This window comes from Phalangium opilio, unplaced genomic scaffold, assembly GCF_054372755.1.
Source record: "Phalangium opilio isolate 3A_F unplaced genomic scaffold, DU_Popi_V2 ptg000217l_1, whole genome shotgun sequence".
Lineage (NCBI taxonomy): Eukaryota > Metazoa > Arthropoda > Arachnida > Opiliones > Phalangiidae > Phalangium > Phalangium opilio.
Genome location: NW_028324218.1, coordinates 13,130,160 through 13,153,334, shown reverse-complemented (window position 1 = coordinate 13,153,334; position 23,175 = coordinate 13,130,160). Strand labels below are relative to the sequence as shown.

General features: G+C 37.9%; 1 protein-coding gene and 1 long non-coding RNA gene across 7 annotated transcripts in view; one reads left to right on the top strand and one right to left on the bottom strand.

Moving 5' to 3' along the window:
• Positions 1-602: 602 nt before the first annotated feature.
• LOC149616675 (uncharacterized) lies at positions 603-2,580 on the bottom strand. 3 transcript variants are annotated; one of them, XR_016375952.1, is made up of 4 exons: positions 1,461-2,580; positions 1,165-1,243; positions 966-1,068; positions 603-741 (listed from the first exon to the last, which is right to left on the bottom strand). It is a non-coding gene; the product is annotated as an uncharacterized LOC149616675 (long non-coding RNA). The 3 variants fall into 3 exon arrangements; XR_016375951.1 differs by having other exon boundaries at positions 1,165-2,580; XR_016375950.1 differs by having other exon boundaries at positions 966-1,243.
• Positions 2,581-12,335: 9,755 nt separating this feature from the next.
• The window catches only part of LOC149616672 (centrosomal protein of 290 kDa-like), a 53,377-nt gene continuing 42,537 nt past the window's right edge, over positions 12,336-23,175 (top strand). Inside the window, exons 1-12 of one of the 4 annotated variants that reach the window (XM_089856565.1) lie at positions 12,336-12,618; positions 12,694-13,287; positions 13,365-13,436; positions 13,508-13,645; positions 15,132-15,272; positions 15,349-15,558; positions 18,066-18,179; positions 18,258-18,326; positions 18,395-18,484; positions 20,249-20,365; positions 20,436-20,735; positions 21,594-21,664. In XM_089856565.1, the coding sequence (XP_089712691.1) occupies positions 13,195-13,287; positions 13,365-13,436; positions 13,508-13,645; positions 15,132-15,272; positions 15,349-15,558; positions 18,066-18,179; positions 18,258-18,326; positions 18,395-18,484; positions 20,249-20,365; positions 20,436-20,735; positions 21,594-21,664 (1,415 nt within the window). In that variant the 5' untranslated portion in view covers positions 12,336-12,618; positions 12,694-13,194. Of the gene's footprint in view, positions 13,288-13,364; positions 13,437-13,507; positions 13,646-15,131; positions 15,273-15,348; positions 15,559-18,065; positions 18,180-18,257; positions 18,327-18,394; positions 18,485-20,248; positions 20,366-20,435; positions 20,736-21,593; positions 21,665-23,175 lie in introns of all 4 variants that reach the window. The other 3 variants (XM_089856567.1, XM_089856566.1, XM_089856564.1) reach the window with 3 other exon arrangements.

Sequence of the window (23,175 nt, the reverse complement as noted above, 5' to 3'; positions counted from 1 at the left end):
AAACTCGTCTACATATGTCATATACTTTATTATGAAGTTGCTCATAGACACCCATGAATACGTGTACAGTTTCATTGTCTGAAATTTTCATATTAATAATGCTCTAGTGAGGGACTAAGGCGAGGTTTGGTTATTCTGCATTCATGCGCTTATACGACTAAATTTATGATATGCACTATTAACAAAACGCGGGGGTTTATTTTGCGCGCGCTTTCCGGTCTACTTAAACAGGGGTTTTCAATGTACTTTCTACGGTATTTGACAAGGTGTCTTTACATTGGGCTGGAATAGGGGAAAGTCGGGAAGTTTTTCTTATGAAACTCCAGAGCCGCAATCGGGAGGAAACTGCGTAATGCATATGCGAAATTTTCCAAGGTTTTAACTTTTCAAACCTCCAAGTTTTTATTTATTTATTTTATTATTAACTTCTTAGCCTAAAACGCAAAATATTTATGTGTACTGTACTCTTGCTTAAGGGTAGTTTTCAATGGGTTAGGCGAAATTAAGCGAACTTTTTTAATAAGAGACGTGTTTTAAGCATACAGAGATTGATTGATTGAAAGTAATTATTGTGATTAACAATCTTAATCTTTATTCTGCAAAATAGTATACATCAAGAAACACATTTTAACCACGTCGATTAACATTCGCAAGTACGACTTTCGCATACACTGTATCTTCCATCGGGACACTTACAAGAATATTTCAACCAGATATTCCTAATATAATTTTGAATGCAATCTGTAAAATAAAGTTAACACTTTAGTAAAAAGGTGGCTTGGTTCAGTGTCATCTGCTGAGATATTTGAGGGGTAATACAGTATATTACATAACCAAGATGTTAATTAAGAGAGGGGCTTCAAAGATACCATGGATAACGGATAAGTTTGGGTGATTCGCTCTCTCGTTTTGGTTTTCAAAGCGGTAATTTTCTTTAAATTCAGAATTTGCAGTAATTGACTTACCAACTACGCAGTTGCAAGTTAAATCGGGTCCGCAAAGTCCCATTACACTACCATCGTATTCACCATTACGACAGTAACAATCACCAATCTTTCTTGTCGCATTCTTTAACAAAAAGAGGCGATTTTTAAAAACGGAATTAATAATATTTGCTATTTTTCTGTTAAAACTGAAAGTCAGAAACTCTTTAAGACGACTTACTGCTCCCCTGCTGGGCTATCGATTTGATGACGCAACAAACCAATAAGAAACAAATCAGGATTCCTCGAGACATGGTTTTCTTTTAAGTACAGGATGAAGGAGTAAAATTAGATAATGGAAAGACTAATTGAACTTTGCTTAAACTTCTATTGAATTGTATCTAATATTGTCCCCAATTGCAAATAATTTTAAGAGTAATATTTTGAAAACAAATTACGAAGAAGTGTTCGTTGTCGAGTGAAAATTTTCAAAGTTTAGAAATCCGCTTTTAAAAAAAAAATTCAAAGTTTTCTTACCAAAGTTGAAGAGCGTAGAGTTTGAAGCTGACTTTCGAGTTCTCCAGGAGTGTTAGTGATGATTTGGCAAACGAAACATGCTCTTTTATGATTTTATCCACTGTTTTGCTGACGAAGCAACTTACAGTTGAAGAGTACATTAAACGTCTACGCAAATTCAAAACAATAAGACAATGAAAGAACGAGTACGTTTAAAATTTTGAAATCCTCATCTATACACTCTAAGAAAATGGGGTGTGCTTTAACACCTTTAAAAGTAGTTCATATGGGTCCAAATTTGACACCGTTACAGGTGTTCATTTACACCCCTGAAAGGGTTTAATAACACTTATTTGAGCAATTGGTGTTAAAGATAAGAATAAAATGGTGCAATATAGGTGTAGTTTAACACCTTTTTAACTCTTATATCGAACTAAAAGTTAATTTTTTACTCTCATATGAGTGTTGTGCAATTCCTTAAAAGGTGTAGAATAGCACCTTTCCGAGTTTAAATAACGCTTTTAAGAGTGTAGCATAACAAGTTTCGGAGTGACGCATAACACCTTTCAGAGTGTCGTATAACACCTTTCAGAGTGTCGCATAACATCTTACAGAGTGTCGCATGACACCTTTCTTAGAGTCACATGACACCTTTCCTAGAGTCACATGACACCTTTCCTAGAGTCACATGACACCTTTCCTAGAGTCACATGACACCTTTCCTAGAGTCACATGACACCGTTAAGAGTGTTTGATTTATTAACAAATAGCGCCTTATTCATAGCAAGGTTCCACCTAGAGAGAAGTTAAGAGGACAGTTCTTACATGCAGACCTATACCCCTTTAAGCAAGGGTAGTTCTCGCATCGATGTGAAACTACATAAAAAGTTGGCCATTTGACCGACTTAAAATCCAGCGTGAAACTGCACGGTAGGTTCGTCATTTTCACCGACTTAATAACTTCTGAAAAGGCAGAAAGTTTTAAATTTTAATAAATGCACCGGGTATTAAATTGGTTCCGAGACCATAAAATCCCAGCAGTAGATACACACGTACTCCTCAATTTTAATAATCTCTTTTCACTAAGAGTTTTTCGAGCACCAGAAACGCGTTTGACCAAATCTACTCTACAATGTTTAAAAAAAATCCATTTTCTACTCTAATTTTTCTCAAAATAAAGATAAGACATGTCACAAAAGCATGTGCCCCACATCATGGAGAAAGGGGGGAGGAGTCGAAATCTTGAGCCGAACTCTGCCCTGATCCGCGATATAATTTCCCACAAAAACGGGAGGACGGGGTGGGTTGAAATAGTGGGGGTCGCATCATCCACATCGTGGTAAACACACGTGACCTAGTTAGCTGGCGCCGTCTGTGGCACCATGGTGGCGAGTTTAATTTAATTGCCTTCTGGTACTTCGTGGCGCGTAGATTTCAACGGAGGAACGGAGGCAATCTTTTTGTGAATTAGGTAATATTTCACGTATTAATTATTTGAATATGGGCTTATACTGCGTGTATAAAAGCCAAAGTTATTATCTAAAACGATGAAAGCCTGGAACCATGCTGCCACTATATTTTGAATTTGCTAAGTCGAGACATGGTCGAGAGAGGGCGTGATAAATGTAGCCAAAGAAGCATCATGGTGGTTTTACCACAGTGTGCAAGAATCTTTCCCCATTCCATCCCCCACAGTTTTCTCCCACTTGGGGGTGAAACTTACTACGGATAGTGACCGAGAAATGCTACTCAATTCGACTCCTCCCCCCTTTCTCCATGCCCACATGTTGGCCTCTCAAGCTGGCATCTATAGTCCATAACGGTGGAACGAATTCTACGCTACACCGCGGCCACAGGTCTCTTCAAGGCCTGAATATGAGGGTGCACAATATGCCTCTGGCATCGGTCCAAGGACGTGAGCCCCCCTCTCCCCAATAGTAACAATAATAATAATAGTCGCCCTACTGTGAGGCCAGTACCTAACCTAGTCTCGTTCTATTAGTGTCACACAATACTTTTAAGAGTATCACATAACACTTTCAAGAGTGCAATGGCGTTGCTAGGGTTTGAAATTTGGGGGCTTAATCTTATTATTCGTATATTAAAGATATACAAACTTGCAGTTTTGAGGAGATTTTGAAAAACTTCAACGGAGCTTTTTTCAGAACGTAATTTGTTATTGCAGCTTAATTTTAAGTTTTCGTCGAACGATAATTTATCATAGAAGGGAGTTAAGATATCCGCTTTTGATTCCGACGCTGTTAAAGAACCCATATTCAATATTCAATATACCATGGTACTTTAAGCTTGACGGTCATAGCAAGGAGAATCAAAAAGCAAGAACTGTATGAAAATACCCTTCCTTCTTTCGGAATGAAGAATAAAATTCAGTTCAGTTAGGAACATGAAAATGAAAACACGCATTTTTTACGCATAAAAAGGGGAGCCAACAATGCTCGTTTAGGTGAAGATTTTGGAAATCTGAAAGCCAACCGAAAATATTAGCTCCTTCCGCGAAGAAGGGGAGTTGAAGGTAAGAGCTTTGTTGAAACATTTTAGGAGTTCTTGGTTTCCTTTTTTATTTATTTCATTTAATTTCCTTGCACCGGGTCACCATATTCAAACCAATTAGACCTCATAGAAAAATGCGGGCGCATACCGCATGCTTTAATTGAAAACTTTCAAAGCGATAACTTTCCATCCCAACTTTCTACTCCCTTCTTTCTTTCCTCTTAAATATTTTCCACGAAGCCCCCCCCCCAACACATACACACACCCATTTAAATTTTATTAAAAGACAAGTCTTCTTTAAAATGTACTTTTTAAATCCAATTTAATGAGGTAGGAGGGTGAAGTTTCGGTGATATCGGTTAACATTTCACCGAGATACAATTTTTTTGAAATAATTAAAAACTGGATTCACTAACTAATCGATTGTGAAATTCGAAATGCTCATGAATTATTTATCTTCCCCTTTCGGGTCATAATTAAACTAGGCTTAGCAATAACATTACGAATAAGATTAGGCCTAAGCCTAAGCCTTATTTTTTGTATACTTTTCACCTTCCACGTCAACGGGAAAGTTCAACGAACTAACATTATCTTCCCGTAGCTCGAAATTTTGAAGATGAGAATTGCCTTTTTAAGATAATTTTCTATTTATACTCAATCCGAAATTTCATCTAAATATCTATGGAGTTTAACAATAGGAAGCCATTTTTTTTGTGAGTTAGACCAGGGATAGATTTATTTTTTTTAAGAAGGAATGGGTAACAGGGTTATTCGGGTGCGCGTCCAAGTCCACGTCCCCGTTACCCGTGACGGAGGGTTATGAAAGAAGAGGCGGGTCTTATTTTCATTATGGCGTTGTATGTATATCCGGGTCAAATAAGCGTCGTCTGCCCCTTTGTCTGCCAAGTTGGAATGGGCTCGGATTGTAATTTCTAGCATCTCCAATAACCGTTCTTTTAAATGTCAGAGTTTATCAGTTTCATCAAACCAGAACACATTTGAAATACGATTTATTTCTCTTTGATGAAGTTGTAGTGATGCTGTAAAAGTCTTCATAGATATTACAACACGAACCGGTTTTAACCAAACACTAAGCTCACAAAACTCCTGGCTATTCACTAAGCCTTGGTTAACTTCATCAAATTCGTTTACAAAATCATGAGGATAGTAGACATGATTGGCTTTAGTAAGAATTAGCGAACTGCTACTGCTACTGCTACTGCTACTACTACTACTACTACTACTACTACTACTACTACTACTACTACTACTACTACTACTACTACTACTACTACTACTACTACTACTACTACTACTACTACTACTACTACTACTTTTTTTGTAACTTGTACTGTACATCAATGGCGATGGTATCTAGCCTTAAAAAATATACAGGATTTCAGAGACCTGCACGGGCCGAGTTTTTCAGGCCCGACCCAAGCCCGGCCCGGTTTTAGCATTTTGAATAAGCCCGAAACCCGGCCCGAGCCCGAGTACATAGTTGGTTTTTCGGCCCGGTCCGTTACATGCATTAACCAAGCCCGGCCCGGCCCGGCCCGACACATTGCACGAATTGAACAGGCCCGGCCCGGCCCGGCCCGTTACACGTATTTCAGTTGTAATTTTTATATTTTTTTACATAAAATCAATGATTTGAATTCATATTTGCTTTAGCGTCGTGTATTTTTCATTTCTTTTGATAATTGTTCGCTACATTTGCTCTTAGAAGCTTATACTCATTTAAATTATCTTTCATTTGAACTTTGGATTAAATGATAATCAACAAAAGCCCGGCCCGGCCCGGCCCGTTAATTTCCAAAATTTTAAAAGCCCGACCCGGCCCGGCCCGTTAATTTCCAAAATTTTAAAAGCCCGACCCGGCCCGGCCCGTTAATTTCCAAAATTTTAAAAGCCCGACCCGGCCCGGCCCGATACAATTTTCAAAAGTGGAAAGCCCGGCTCGGCCCGACCCGATCGGGCCGGGCCTCGGGCCGGACCGGGCTTGAGCCCGGCCCGTGCAGGACTCTGCAGGATTTGGGTAACCAGTGACAAACTTTGCGGATATTTATAATGTTACCAAGGCATAAACTTTGTTTCATACAAGCTACATAATGTTTGTATAACCCTAACAAAATATAAAGGGAAGCAAAATATGGACATAAAGGATAAAATCTCTGCGGAAGATGATTCAAAGTCGATATATTACAGTTTGTAAATCGTTCGTAGTCAAAAACAATTGGTGTCAACTGTCAAGAATGACGAAATTAAAATTCTGGATCTCCAGAACTTAAAATGCTATTGATATTGAAAATAAAACAATTATGGATTAAAATATAAGTATTTTTGCGGCGGAATCCTCATTTTAAATCAGTGTTTGGAAGGACGCTTATATCGAATTTCACTCGGGAAAACATTTATATAAGCTAAAATTGGCTAGGCTTTCGGGATCACGATTTATCAACGCGTCTTTCAAGTTCATATTTGTTGTTCTTGACTCACTTTGAACATAAATTAAAGATGTATAATGAAGAATTAAATTAACATTTTTCGATGTGTTGCATTTTATGTAAATGAAGAAATATTTTCTATTATTGTTCTCCAATAGCAATTTTGGGCCGAGCTTGAGCTTAATGTGTAAGCGTGCGTTTTGCCTATTGGTCGTAAAAGCTATCCAGGGAGAATTTTCCCTTCGATTTTGGTAAAATTAATTATGGAAAATATTAGGTTGCCTAAATATAGCTTTATCTTCTCGGGATTTTATGATAAGAGCCTTAGAGCTGCGTTCTATAGATAGAGGAGTTTTCAATCTATAAAATTAAAATGAGCCCTTTAAGTATTCATTTGAAGGTACCAAACATAAATTATGACGTTTTTAAGAAAACTGTTCAAAATTAGAGCTGTAACAAGTTAGGACTACTGAGTACTGACCCCTAATTGAATGTTTTCCCGTTTACTGCATGACTTTTAGACGAACATAAAGACAAGGGTGAATCAGCACAGGAAAAAAACTCCAAAGTGTAAATTTCATGAATTTTTTATGGTCTTGTAGCCCAGAATCAGTCTCGAATTTCATCTGAAGAGAAAAACAGAGACAGTATTCACGTACATTCGTATGGATAACGTCTCTCTTTTAACTCCATAAATTTAAATTGAACTGAATCCTAAAATCAGAGAGATAAAAAAAACTAATAAATCCTTTTAGAACTATCAAACAATCGTTCGCTTCGTTTTAAAGCTCTTTCAGCTTTTCAAAGGCTAGAATTAGCAATCAAGATATTCTTCCAATTGTTGTAGCTTTCTTAGTTCGTAAAATTATCCACTCATGCATCGGTATCCTTAAAGATAAGATTTCGATACGATAAAAATGGGGAATTGTATTGCGCAAATTAGTCGACGACCCCTGCAGTTACCCTAAATATTTCTTCACCAACCGTAGGAAAGTTTTCATTGGCCGCCAGATGAGGAGAAGAATGAATGTTTTGTGGTATTTTCCAGATGTATCGTGAGAGACCAAAATAATTTTCTCATATTTTGACCATTTTGGTGAGATGGCGATCTTTTAACTATAAGTTTCAGTAATTTTTGTAACGCGTATCCTCAAAGAAAATGTAATGACTGCACAAAACATATAGTACAGTCATTTTAGCCCAAAAATAGAGGGAACCCGCAACAAATTGAAACAAAGCTGAAAATTTCAGATCTTATAGATTTTTGGGCGCTCTTTAACGTGGTGTGGTCTCCCACACTCTCCCATTGGAGGAATTTCCGCCATATTGGAAAATGGCGGACAAAATCCAGAAAACGTTTAATAACTCCGGTTCTACTTAACCGATTAACACGTAATTAGGCTTTAATTGTAGATCATCTTAAAACACATAGTTCACTTCTTAAGATATTTTGTCCTACAACTAACCGGAAGTTCACAATCTGACTCTGAATATTAACCTCATATAAAAATGGGAATTTAAAGCATTTTATGGTTTCCATGTTCAGAATACATTTCCAAAATCGAGAAAAAGTTTAATAACTCTGGTTCTACTAACCCGATTAACAAGTTATTAGGCTTCAATTGTAGATTACTTTCCAACACATAATTCATCCTAAAGATATGTTGGTTTACAACTAACCGGAAGTTCACAATCCAGCCCGGAAGGTAAGGCAAATCTAATTTTTGAGTATTTCGAAACGGTTAATAGCAAAATAAATGCAAAGAGTGTTTTAAACCTAAAATATATTATTCCCATTATATTTTTACCTCTTTAAGTGACGATGACGTCACGGAGAGGTATTATACTGGACTTGTGTGCGGGGGGGGGGGGTGTCTGTCTGTCTGTGTGTCGGTCACCGCGTCCGCAGTTGGCAAATCGGAGCAAACGTGTTCGCAGTAATTTTTGGCTTCTACTCCCAACGTTAGGATCAAGAAGTGCGTGGCGATCGGCTAGGGTTACGAGAAACGTCTAGCCTCCCAATTGTAGGGCTTCAACCAAAGGTTCATGCAATTGCGGATTTCTTATCATTTATTGTGAATCAATCGCCTTATATACCCAAAATTTCGAAAAATTGTTAAAGAGGCATACGCTAGAATTCAAACGTCAACAATAGCTATATGTTTAAAATTATTTTAGGAATTAAGTTTCTTAAAACGACTTCAGTAGAATTACGTTAAACTACTAACGTCTAAAATAATTAATATCAGTTACATTTTCTTAATTCTTTAAGAATAACATCTTAATTGCGTCTCGTATCGGAGAGGTTTATTTTGGTTTACCAATTGTATATTAGTATATTTATCAATATTGGTTAAGCTTAAGATTAATCATAGTCCTCTACTTGAGGTTGAGCCACAAAATCTCTATGTTCATTTGAACAAGATACTCCCTAGCATTGTCTACAAATTGAAGAACAGAATGGACCAGTTTTCACATTTTAAGTCACAGACTTCCTTGCATTTACGAGGGATCATCTGCAGAAGCTCAGCTGGAGCAGGTTGTGCAGTGGTAACGATTGGTTTCAGTTCAGATCCTACTTGTCTCCAACCCCATTCTCTAGCATTTAGGCTGCTTCCAAGCCACGTTTGAACTTTGGGATAAACTACTTGAATGCTGCTTTGCGGCCGCACTTGTTGGTGGAAGAGAAGCTAATTCAAAAGCTCAATTCCATAATCTTCATTTAAAGTATACACTTGGTTATGTCAACTTTGTTTCACACGCTTTAACTCAACTTTAGCCGTATTGACAAGTTTGGGCGAACAATGGTATATATTAAAACATTAAGTTTTATGATGGTACAAAGGCTGTTTTACCCTTTCCCGTACTATACATTATAGCTCTTGTCAGAAAAGAAACAAAATTTGTCAGTAATAGGAACTATATGTTTAATTTTGGAAACGTATTCTGAAAATAGAAACCATAAATGCTTTAAATCCCCATTTTTTATATGAGGCTAATCTTCAGGGTCAGATTGTGAACTTCCGGTTAGTTGTAGGACAAACTATCTTAAGAGGTGAATTATGTGTATGAAGGTGATCTACAATTGAAGCCTAATTACGTGTTAATCGGTTAAGTAGAACCGGAGTTATTAAACGTTTTCTCGATTTTGTCCGCCATTTTCCAATATGGCGGAAATTCCTCCAATGGGAGAGTGTGGGAGACCACACCACGTTAAAGAGCGCCCAAAAATCTATAAGATCTGAAATTTTCAGCTTTGTTTCAATTTGTTGCGGGTTAAAACCTATTTTTCCTGTACTAATTAGCCATCGTAAGTGGAATACAATTTTCCAAGTTTCCGGGAACTGTAAATGCGGTCTGGAAATTGAGAACACATTTGCTACGATTTGCCAGTAGCGCCGCCAGGATTATTTCTCGCGTAGGCACAGCATGATCTAAAAGGCCCCCTCCCTTTTGTTTTGGAAAATTTATCATGCATAATTTTGGAATATGTTTCAGAATTTTGACGAATATCTCCAGATTTAAGGATTAGATTTCAGTATTTCCTTTTTTGTGAGATTATTAAGAGTACGGAGTTTTTGGAAACCGTGTCCTAGCGACCCTTCTTATAAATTTAGTCAAAGAATGAAATTCTTCTTTTCGAAGCTTTTCCGAACTCATGGACCACTAAGATAGGATAGTCTCTTATTTAGTTAGATTGATCTCGGTTAATTAAAAGTATGGCCAGGTCTGATAACCTTTCCTACTCCATTGTAGTACGTAATCGTGTTCCAATTCTATTCAGGGAACTGAAACTTCTTTCTTAAACTGTATTGGCTACGGGAATACACAAAACAACAATATAATATTTTACTAGACCCCGAAAGCCATCTTTCATTGGCAATAAATACTCGTAACTGGAAGCTCTCACATGAGCGATTCCCGTATGAGTGGATTTCATTATAGCGGTCCTCATAACAGCAGTTCAATAAATAGCGGTTTCCCGAAATGGCAGTTTACCCGTTACAGCAGTTCTCGTAAACGCAGCGTACCATTACAGCAGTTCTTTGAAGAGCAGTAAAATAGATATGCGAAAAACGACAGTTGTTTATTATGGTGTAAGCTTAGCTGGCACACCTGGGTTAAATGAACTCAAATAGAACTAGTTTAGATATGGATAATTTGGTTAGGTTAAAGTTGATTATTTCAACTAAACAGTATTAAATCAGGTTAGGTTGGGTTTTTAAGTTTTGTTTCGTTTGGTAAGACTTAGGTTAGTAATATTTTGGAAACAATGTTACGCCTTTTCCAAAGTATTGTTGTTTATCTTCATTGACTTACTTCCCAAATAATAATATGCCTTTCCAAAAAATTACTGTTTACTGATTACAATTATCTACTTTCGAAATAAAATAAGCTTTCTCGAATTATTTTTCTATCCTGGTATGAGAAATGTAAACTGATACAGCCTAAGAATAGTACAATATTTAAGTGTACTTCAAAAAAATTCAAAAACACGATCGGTTAGTAGGTCACATTACTGATTAAATGATGTCAGAAAAACGTAGTTTTTGAAACCAACGAATATAACTGTATTGTTAAGAAATGCTCGAAACTCAACACAACCACCGCTATTTCTAAAACAGCAGTTTTGAACGACGCCGCTGTTTTTTGGAATTGCGGTTGGTGTTTCGAGAACTGCTCCACCGGGAACTGCTCAACAGTGCTCATACAAGGTAACCCAAAAAAAGTTACTCTCGTATAATCTTGGGTGTTCTTGATACTAGTTTAGAGTTGGAAAATTTTATTCCTCTCCGCGACGCATGCCGCCTACCGTTTTTAGGTAGGGAGGGAAATTTCCGACTAGTGTCCTTTCTAGTTTCTATGCAAGAGAGGTGTAACCTGGGGGTCAAAGGTCAACACTTTAGCGGGGGATCTTGTTCTTTAGAATATAAAGAAAACGGGTTTTGAAAATGCTCTCTTGTACATTACAAAGCATAGCGTAGCGAATATGTCAAACAGGTGTGTGATGTGGTGTTAGATTTTTACAGATAGAAATATAAACTATAAAATTTATTAGAAGGCCTCTATAGGCACGTTTTTAAAAATTTGGAGGCCCTCCAAGTAGGCCAAAATTTTCCAACGTAGGCACGTGCCTACCCGTGCCTACTGCTGGCGGCGCGACTGCGATTTGCCAACTGCGAACGCGGTCCCCTGGGGTGTAACAACAGACAGACACACACACAGGCCGACACGTCGAAATTAGAAGCTCTCCGTGACATACGTCACTCTGAGAGGTAAAAATTAGTCATCCAAAGTTTGAAACATTAGGCTTAACGAAAATCTGAACAATTTCAAGTTATATCTTAAAATATATTTTCAAAAGCATGTAAATCAAAATGCTTGAAGCGTGTAAAAACGTAAATATAAAAATCTCGAGCTCTGTCAGACTGTCACTAGCGAAAAGTTCGCACACAAGCAGATTTTATTGAACCCATGTAAATCAGCCTTAAACGGATCTAAGCGTTGCCTACGTTAATCAAGGCCTGTGCGCGGTGGATTCGAAGGGGGGGACTTTTAAGAAACGCGACTTCTTATTTTCTCCCTATTTTAGCGCGAGATTTCATTGATAGCTGGACCGAAACGCGCGCGAAAATGAGTATTTAAAATTCTAAGCGCGAGAAAATTAACATTTCAAATTCCAAGCGCGAGAAAATGAACATTTCAAATTATTTAGGTCCAGCTATTAGCGCCTCAGGTGAGAGAATTTGGCAACTTAAATTGCCAAAATAAAAATAAAAATCGGCGCCGCGCACAGGCCTTGATTAACGTAGGCAACGATCTAAGTCTTACTGAGAACGATCTTATTGTTTTTTGTCGAATTTCATGACGAAATAAAGAAAACCGCAACTTCCGCAAGCGATTTCAGATTCAAATAGCAGACTCCAATCAAGCTAGGAAATAAGACAGGTTTACAGGTCAAAAACCAGTTTATTAATAGCTTGGACCACTTTTTTTATTCAAAACGTGAGGGTCACTGGTCCCAATGACTAGTTTATTAATTCCTACTTTTATTAAAAATTGATATGGGGACCTCTTTAATTATTTTCATTTTAACATAAATTTCGACTCCAGGAGTCCAGTTGTATATACAACCCTAAGCCGAGAGAGGGGGTCACTGGTCCGGAGGACTAGTTCAGAAATAAACCTTATTTCCAAGCCTGGCCTCCAATAGAACGGCTGTAAGATTTCCTATGTCCAGCTCTTTGTTACTTTCGTTGCTATGGAAACATAACAAACAAAAATGTTTGTAGCAGACCGAAGACATCGAAGTGGCTAAGCAGACAGCTTCTACCAAGGCCTTTCAAAACCGGCTAATTGAAAGTTTGAAACGTTGAGACAATAATCAAAAGATAAGATATAATAAAATGGACTAAGTTCATTTAGGTGATGATGTGACCCCCTCCGTTTTTGGTATGTTTATAATGCTAGAAGAGCATTTCACCAGCAATATCCGGGAAGCCCCCTAGTTAGTCTTCGACGATTGGTAGTGCCACTTTGTGTCCGAGCCTGGGTTAAGTCAACTTGGATTTTTCAACTGGAATTTCAAAATTGTAAAGTGGAACCCTGTGGTTGTGTGTTACATGGATTCAATGGTGTTAGTATTTTACTAACCTTTATTATTATTGGTAAACATGGTAAATAACAAATGCGTGAAAACAAGACAATGACTACCAAAAAAATAAATAACAAAAACACATACAATATTCTCTTGTATTAAATTCTGCTACATTTAAGTCCGCACTTCCGCTGTTTACATGGCGCCTATTGATTGGAACGAAATTGACAAATGCAATCTTCAGGATATAAATGACGATTTAGCCGAAAGTTTCTACAAAAAACTAATTAATGTAAGTTAATAATAATAATATTATTACCCTAATTAGAATATAAATTTGTTGTTTTTAATTAACCTATATTATTAAAGTTTAACCCATCAAACAAAGATGATCCCAAAAGACTGCATAAGCTCTTTCTGGTGTCAAAAGCTGTTTTGCAGGTATAAGTTCTTTAAGAAAACAAACTTTAATTAGAGTTAAGATAAAATGAATGAATCACATCGTGTTCAAGCTCAAAGGGTTGCAAGCGGAGGTTGCAATGGAAGAATTGGAACAAATGGCCAAGAATCAAGGAAGACTGAGTGCTCGTCATGAAAAGGAGCTTTTAGCCGAGATTGAAGATCTGAAGGATGAGTTGGAGAATGTCAAGGTACTGAGTTGTCAGTTTGGTTGCCTTGTCTAGTGGAAAATTAGTTTAAATTTGTACCATGTTGAGTTTCATATTTGGTAAAAACTATTCAAGGGTTTAGGATTGATTATCCTCCAAAAGCTTGGATTGCAAAGGTTCGGAATATTTATACTTGTCACAAGAGAAAGGCAAAGGATTATGTCACAAATGGCAGTGACCCTTTGCTTCTTCATTAAGAGTTTAAGACCACTTGTGACCGTACAAATAATTACTTTTATATTAATCCCAATGTAAAATTCCTTTTAAACAAAGGGATAATGAAGTAGAAAAACAAGTTAATTTTAATTGATTAAAGGAAAAGTAACCTAACATTACACCTTAAAAGAATGGCGTTTTTCTAAACATAAAAGGAAAAAATAATTAATCATCTCTTATTACAATAGAATTAACATTTTATAAGTTTTAAAAACTTGGGCTACGGTGCCATCTGCCATTGGGTTAGTGGCGTCTGCTAAATCAAACCTACTTTACCCTTATCGCTTCTCAAAGCCTGTGAGAATTCAACCAATCCCGTAAGGGTAAGTGGTTCTTTTTAGCAGACGCAACTAAATCAATGGTGGCCCCGTAGTCCTTATTTTTAAGACTAATTAAATGCTATTCCTTTAAGGGTGTTAAAATATGTATGTAAACATGATAACTCGCCAAAACTTTACATTAACTTACATAATTTATTTCGAAAGTTGTGATTTTTGGCCGCGGAACATTCCATTTTTGAATGAAATTTCTATCTTCAAAATTGGTTGCAAAATGGAGTTTTGCTTAACGAGCTGAAATCACAACCCTTTAAATTGATTATAAATTAAAGATAAAGTTTTGGTGTTTTATTTCTAATATTTTATGCATATTTTAAGACCCTTAATTACTCCTCCTTATTCCCGATGCATGTACAAGGCTTAAAGTGCCTTTTTTAACTGGCAAATCTGGTTAAAATAATGCGTTGTCTACTTCAGATTCGAAAAAATAATTAAACTTCTCTACTTAGTGGCAGACGTCACATCATTTTGAGGAAGATTTCTTAGTTAATAAACTCGTTTGAAGGCTTGACATATGCAATCATTATGACATTATGCATCGGGAATAATGCGGATTAAAAATAACTACTTCATTATTCGTTTAAGCAAATTCCGGCTCCTGTGGTACAGGCAATATGATGTATAATCTTCTACACACCAATTAGACTTAGAATTAGAATTAGAAATGATGTCTTGGACTGAATTAACAATACATAGTTTACAGGCATGGAGGATTCCTACCTACCATTAGCACAAGGAGACCTGGCGACTTAAGAGTATGAAATAGCAGACGATTTTGCACTCTAAGTCGCCTGGTCTCCTTTTGTTAATGGTAGGAATCCTCCATGCCTGTAAACTATGTATAACGTGATTTGAACCTATTTTCTTTTTTTTATGGAAAAATATAAAACTATCCATAATTATATGATATTTAGGGTTCGAGAAAAGGCAGTGATACGTCGCTTCTGAAACATAATCTTCGAAACGAGGAACTCGAACAGGAAAACTTGACTTTGACTAAAGAAATTGAATCGAAAAAGACTGAAATCAGGAGAACCAAACGAGAGTTTGAGAAAGTGTGAACAGTTCACGAGTCACAATCTACTCGGTTGATTACTGAGAAAGCTTTATTATTTTTCTAATTGTACTTAGGCTCTTGAAATGGTTGAGAAGCACGAAGAGGAGCAGAGTATCTTGCGTGACGAGATTGAGAAGTTGCAAGAACAACTGGAAGAAAGCAAAGAGATGATAAAGAATGTTGAAGTATCGAAAGAAGAAAGCTGCAAAATGAAAGAGAAAGAGCTCTTGGCAAAGATAAAAGTTAAAAACGCCGAGATTCATCAACTTCTAAATGATATAAAGGTATATTTTTGGTATCTGTCTATAATTTTTTGTTTTGAATTTTGTTTTGGAGTTCCCCTTTGTCAGAAGTAGGACAAGGGACTAGAAGTATTGAGGTAACCAAATTCTTCACTCGGCGAAAGTGAATATTCTTGATAACACAACAACGGTTGGCCCTCTGGTAGCGGTTTCTGAATTTCCCCTCCAAAACGTGAGACACTCGTGGCGGTAGACGGCCGAACTAGATTCAAGCACCCGCGTCCGTGTTCCGCCGCTTTAGGTTGAGGGGAAGGGGGTAGGAAATGTTTTTGGATCTCGACCAATTTTTTTCTCTCTGGAGTAGGCGCGTGGGAAGCGGCATAAAATCCTCAAATTTGTTCACTAGTGCCAGGATCTATTACCAATGCTAGAGCTCTTTGCTTCTAGTCCCTTATCCTACTTCTGCCTTTATTCGTATCAATCCTCATGTAAGGCCACTTGATATCATTCATTTCCGATGTCAACATTTTTTTACCAAATGGAGTACAAAAAGAAAGTCTTTGATATTTGCAAGTCGTTTGTTTTGAAAAATATATTTTTTAAAATCTGCGGTTTCAATGACTTTTTGGCGATATCTTGAAAAGAACGACACTGTTATCATATTAACAATTGCTAATCGTGAATTACAGCTCGTTTCCACCAGATTGCGGGGAAGTTTTGACGTGGCATGCGGTACTTAATAGTAGCAACGACCACTGCCTTCTCTAATACTAGGCCTTGCGATAGGAATAAAAGGGGGGTGGCAGTTAGGATTTCACAAATGGCGCTAGATGTCGCTTTTCTGAGGTATTAAACTGGCGGCAAATTCAAAACTATGGGAAATTGTTAGCAAGGACGAAGTGTAATCTGCTAAGTTCGGCTCGAAAAAGAAAGCAAAAAACCGGTTCATGATGCTGAACGGTTTCCGAGTTCGAAAAATACTAGTTTAAATTTGGTGTACGTTTTGACACCTGTCAATGGCGTCTGCATGGAAATTCCAACCTATCACAGCCCTTAAGTTTTTCCCAAAACCTGCCACTGCCAATGAAATGCCTTAAGTTTGATTTTGATTGACCAATGAGCGAGCTTAGGAGAGGTAGGAGGAGATTTCTTTGGCAGCTGAATTCGGACACAGACATTATAAACTCCAATATTTTAATTACCCACTTCTCTAGTTTAGCAGACGATGTGCCCTGGTCAATGGTCATGGATCATTTTATTTAGTAGTTTAAAAAATCCTTATTTCCCACCCTGGTCAGCCATAAGCGAAAGACGTGACGTCATGCGAGACTGCGCAGTACGAATTTACTTTCGTCATCGCGAAAATTCGCCTCAGAAAAGAGCCATCTAACGGTCACTAAGCGCAAATTCAAAATGTCACATAAAAAATACTTCTGGCGTACACTTCAAGGCCTAGTATTAGAGTTGGCAGTGCAACGACCATTAGCTAGCTAAAGATCGATTCCAACAGAGGGCGACTCTCTTTTGACGCGGAACATATCACGCTTTTATATTAACTGCCAGTCGTGAACCACAGGTATTTTGGCGGTGTGCTCTATTAAACAAACGCCAGTAGCGAGTTGCATATATTTTCCGCCAGAAGGCGACACCGGTATGGCGTCGCACGTTGCACGCTTTCATAGCATTCGAAGGACGCGGATTACAATCCTTTATTTTCCCACAAGAAGGCGACACTGGTTTGATGTCCCTCGTGGTCAGGGTGGGAAATAAGAATTTTTTTAAACTGGACATTGGGCCAGCGACCCCTCTGGCCTGGAATAAATAAACTGGTCCATGACCACTGACTAGGGCGCGTCGTCTGCTAAATTGAAGAAATGGATAATTAATATATATTAGCTAATGTCTGGACTCTGGAAACCCTTGAATTTTCTTAGTGGTCCTGTGGACCACTGACCCCCCTCCGATTTAATTTTTAAACTGGTCATTTGCCCTGTGCCACCGCCTTATTCCCCAGGCTGCTCGTGGTACAGTGAGGTACACCCTATTGAAAAGCTTCAGACCTTTTCCCCCAGAAGGCGACACTGTTATGACGTTCCACTTTTCACGCTCTTGTAGAAACCGCCTGTTGCTTGCAACAGATATTTTTCATCTGAAGGCGACAATGTTTTGACATCGCACGCGATAATTTCTATTAACAAGAGCCAGGCGTAAGCTTAATGTCTTTTCCACCAGAAAGCAACAACAATATGGGACCGCACGCGGCACGTCCTATTAGTTTATATGGGCCTATGTTTCGTCATAAGTTTATAAGATATGTTCCATAAGTATGACACTTACTATACTTGGTAATGCTAGAGACTTACAGCTCGAGCTAGTTCGAGAACGACAAGCGAGAATTGACTACATTCGGTTTTACATTACCAAGCCTTTCACAGAGCCTCACTAGGCGTCGCTTTACGAGAATCTATGATGTTTCACCTACGTCACTTCATGAAAAGCTCTCTGTAACCAGTAGCAAACTTATTGATTGAATTTCAAACATCTTACAGACTCTGGAAAGTGAGAACTCTGAACTTCGATCACAAAAGACTCAACTACACGAGAAACTAATTGAAGCGGTAGATCAAATGGAGAAAACCACCGACGAGTACATAAAACTGAAAGTTAGTTCCGCCAATTGAATCGTCATACGCTAGATTAGTAACGCCCATTTTTGTTCCATTTTTCCATGTAAATTTTAGGAAGCTTATGATGAAAGCGAATCTCAATTAAAACTCATAATGGAACAGAAAATGCTTCTTGCCAGTGAGGTAATTATTTCATTTAACTATAATTATTAATTTTACCTGAATCAGTGTTAAGTCATTTGAAATCTTAGATTGAAGACTTGAAAAGTCAACTTTCTCAAAAAGGAGAAGTTGATGATGAAATTATGGAGACTGTCAGTCGCAGAGTTGAAGAATGGAAGGTAATTAACTCATTTTATGTAATATCAGGGATAGATTTAATCTTAGAAGTAGGAATGGAGAACAGAGTAATCTGGGCGCGCCTCAAAGTCCCGGAGCCCCTTCCACGGGATGGAGGGGTATGAAAGAAAGGCCGGTCATAGCGACAGAGGTAAAAAGGGATTACGTATTTTTCGCCGTCCCCGTCAGCAACGTCATCAAAACGTAGTTTAAGTGAGCCAATAAGATAATTTAAACTTTTCGTTACGTGTTGGAGGTAGGGGCTCTATACCGGGCTATGAGTCGCACTGAAGTAAATACTAACCGTTCTCCATTCCTACTTCTAAAATTAAATTTATCCCTGTATCGGGAATTGGCTGCTTCAAGGTGCTTAGTAAAGTGGGATGAATAGGATGTAAGCGATTTCCGCGACATCTATGGGGTACAGTAGATCACGTACAGCTTCTAGCTTCCTACTGGTTAGTAATTTCACCTGCTCCTCTTCTCCTTGTTAAGTCCCATTGAAGTTACGTCACTTATTTAACCAGTTAATAACTGAGAACACCTCCTACCCATAATGCATGAGACACAACGCAAATAACCGTTATGGAATTCAAACAATTAGTTTTTTAGTTGTATAGACCTTTCTGAAAAAAAAAACCTAAAGGAATCCTGGGTATATTAAAAAAATCCAATGGCAGTTTTTCTCAAGTGAATGCAATGCAATTCTTTGCTGTAGCCGCGACTGTACCAAAAATCGTTAGTGCAGACTATCGCACCAATAACCTCGCGTTTATCAACTTAGTATGCGCGTTACGGGACCTTCAAAGCAAGTTCCCCTGAGCCTAGAAACCATTTCGGAAGGGGCTATCGGGGAAAGGGGCTCTTATTCAAATGGAATCTAGGTACAATTTTTGAACATTAAACACAGATGGACTGAAATGGTAAGCTAAAACCCCTGTTCTTCCAATGGCATCGTCTGTCGTCTGTCTCCCCTAGCGGGAGAGTCCCGTAACTTTTCGACTCATAGATCATGTTATGGCTATGGTTTGAGTCGAAAAAGTTCCAATATTGGTCGCGGCGTGGCGCTAGAGAGGCACTGCCCTAAAAAAAACCACGCGCCGTATTTCCATTCCAGTCCATCTGCGTTAAATGGTATTAGGTACAATCAATTTTCTTGGATGAGCTATTCTAAAAACTAGGGCTGTGCGGGTCCAGATTTTTGGGTGTCGGGTAAACTTCGGGTAATAGAAAATTTTACCCGCGGGTATCAGGTCCAATTTCCAATTACCCGTCGGGTCCTCGGGTCCTGCAAAATCCCCAAAATTTGCTTTCAGGTCCAATTCGGGTCTTTGTTTTTCCTTACAGTCCAATTAAAAGCTTGATTTCAAAACTGAGCCATTATATAATTATAGTGTAATTCATTAAACAATAAAAATTAATAACTTGTTACTAATTAAATCATTTAATTATGAAAGGCAGAAGTATTAAAACATGTGCGGTAACGTCATGAACTGGACCCGTGGGGATTTTGTCAGACTCGGCAAAGGCTTAAAATTGGGACTCGGGTACCCGTTTGGGTTCTAAAAAATATGTTTCGGGTAGCCGCACACCTACGCTAAAAACCGTATTACTGAAATGGCTTTCATGGAAATAATTTGTCATGAAAGCTGATCGATTAGCAAGTCATCTGATGTTAAAAAAAAGTGTTGCTGAGCACAGTTTCGTTCAAGACTGTTAGCACATTTAAGCATTCGAATAATTCTTATCCTCATTATCCTTTGCAGACTGTACTAATGAGCAAAGAAGAAGAAATTTTAAGGCAGCAACAGTTAATTTCGAAACTTCAGTCAGAATTCAATCTTGGTAGTATGAATGTTTCAGAATCACAGGCATTGAAAAAGGTATGCTTCTATTACCGCGCATACATTTAAAAATATATCCTTCAATGTCTCAAAACGTGTTATCATGCAGGTTGTCGAAGATCGTGAGGCGCAGATAGAAGTTTTGAAAGAGCAATTGCAATTGGCTACACGAGATCTGGAAGAAAATAGCAAACTCCTGGAAGAGTTAAGGCTTAACAAGAATGAAGAATCGGCTCCACTTAGTCCCGGAAGCCGACTCGGCGCCATGATCCAAAGTCAAAATGAAATAAGGGAGAAAAATCTGGCATTGGAGAAATTAAGGAATAAACTTAGAGTTGTAGAAGAGGAATGGAAAATGAAGGATCAAGAACTCAGTGATACCTTAGGAAGGATGAGACTATACGAAATGGTACAGTCAAACATTTATACAGGGTCTTATGAAAAGAGTGGTAGGATCGAAGTACATTGGATTCTATGGGCGATTTTGGGTCAAAATTGTTGGGTGACATTTTGGGATTTTTGGCTTAAGGGCCAACGTTTACAATTCAAAACATGGCAATTGCATTAAATTAGTATTGTCTTTCATTTCCATACATAAATTTAAGGTTTATCCTTAAGACACTCTAATCATGACTTGTGGCAAAATGTCATAGAACATTTTCGACTCAAATCATCCATCTCAGACCACTTAACCCATGGACAGGCAAATCCATGTTAAGCCCACGTTAACAAATGGCAATGTGTAGCACGCGCCCTCACGCGTCTACTGACCGCAATTTTTCGCCAAATGTCCCATAAAGAAAAATTCATCTGTAATGGTTCGGGATATTTTTTTGGCCAAGGCTTATTGAAATGCAGACTTTATAAACAATACCAGAATGATATTTACTAAAACTAACTTCATTGATCGTTCATGAATCTTTACTGAGAGAGATAGGCTAAAATAAATAAATAATGAAATTCAACTCACTTTTATAATTTAGTCAGATTTTCTCCTCATATCTACTCCTCAAAAACAAAATGGCGCGAATTTTAGTAGGGTTTGGCGAAAAAGTTCCAACATCCGCCACCACAGCGCTAGTGTCAGGCGTTGCTCTAAGCAAACCTAGCTCCCTATTCAGTTGCCTGTCCATGGGTTAGATGGTCCGAGCATCCATAGAACCCTCTGTACGCAGTCCTACCTCCCTTTTTGGAACATTTTATCTTAGGTTAACAATTTTGATAGTTGAAACTGATAATTGCTTTGATTATGTTATATACTTTATAGGGGGAATATGGTTTGTCGGAAGCAGTTATGGAAATTAAGGAGTGCAAAAGTCAGATCAGAATAAGAAATAAGTATGAAACTTTGTTAAATTCCTGGTGAACGATAAAGTCACTTGTATACCTATTATTTTTTAACTATATTTCACTTATATGCTTATGATGATACTAATTTCTCTTTGAATGTGCATTTGACACATCGCATATGTCGGATTTATTACTCCTTATTCAATCTATTGATATATTTTTGATCCCAATTGCAGCGCCATCTGTTAGTTTTATTACTTCAAAATAGAAATAGGGTGATGACATCATAATGGTGTCGCCTTGTAGCATACTAACATAATCCTTGTTTGAACTACCAAACCACTTAACAGCACACTCTGCTATGATTTTTCTAGACATATAGGGGTATCTGCTAATGTGGTGCGCGTTTTGGGTTCAAAGAGTGTCCAGAGACGGTTATAGCGGAGCCTCCGAGATGATCTAGGCCCGTGCCTATCGCAAAGCGAGAATATTTTTTTAACTAATTTAGTTTGCCGTGTTTTCTCGCTTGGGGGCGCTTTTAGTATCGTAAAATAAAAATAAGTTCAGCCTCCTCACCCCGTCGACTGCTACAATATTAGTTCAAGGCATAGGCGTAGAGCGGTGAAGCCGAGGTTGAGGATAGTAAAAAACTTTTGGAAAATTTTCGGAAGACCTTTATTAAAGGGTATGAGAAGCTTCGTTTGAAAAACCTCTGATTTATATAGCAAAAGATAGAATTAATTTCTGTGAATTCAAAAATATCAAGCTTTTAATTCTCCGATTTCTAATTATTATTTGGCAATATGCATTTAAAAACGCTTCATTTGAAATTATTTGAAATTCACCTTTGATGAAAGGCTAACGCTTACCTGTTTTTGACGTCACACACGCGAGATGGTGCCACTCTGTCTCTCCGCTATCAGACCCAGAGTTTAGACAGGGGAGAAGCATGGACAAAGCTCGAGTCGCGTATACCTTGCGCGTATAGGATTCTCGCGCTTTTTTTCCTCACGTCATAGTGATGTCATCAAACAGGCGAACAAGCTCGACAAGACAACATTGTTGATATATCGAAACTGAGTTTTCGTGATTTTCCAATGGATTTTAAAAATAGAAACTTTGGTTCAATCTCAGATTAATAACCCCTGGATATGAAAGGAAATAGGGAGGCATACTTGAAAAGGGCATCGGCATCTCTAGCGCCCCTATAGTCAAAACTTGGAAAAAAAGTTACCCCAAACAGACTCAGTAAGCGCGTGCTACTCCATGCTTTTTAAGCTTCGGCTAATTTTTATCCGCGGTTCCCGTTTCTTTTTCTCTTCTCATCCCGGTACCGGGTCCGGAGGTTTTGGTCACTAAATTAGGTAGGTTTTTATTTTTCTATTTATGTAAAAATTAGATTAAACTATAAATTTGATAAATCAAATGACAACTTTCGTAAGAACAGCGTTTGCTAGGCATTTTTTGAAAATATTTAACTTAATATCGAAGACACAAAAAAAAACCGTTCACGTTTACCAGGACTTGCCGGTACAACCGTACAATTAAAACTGCGTCGT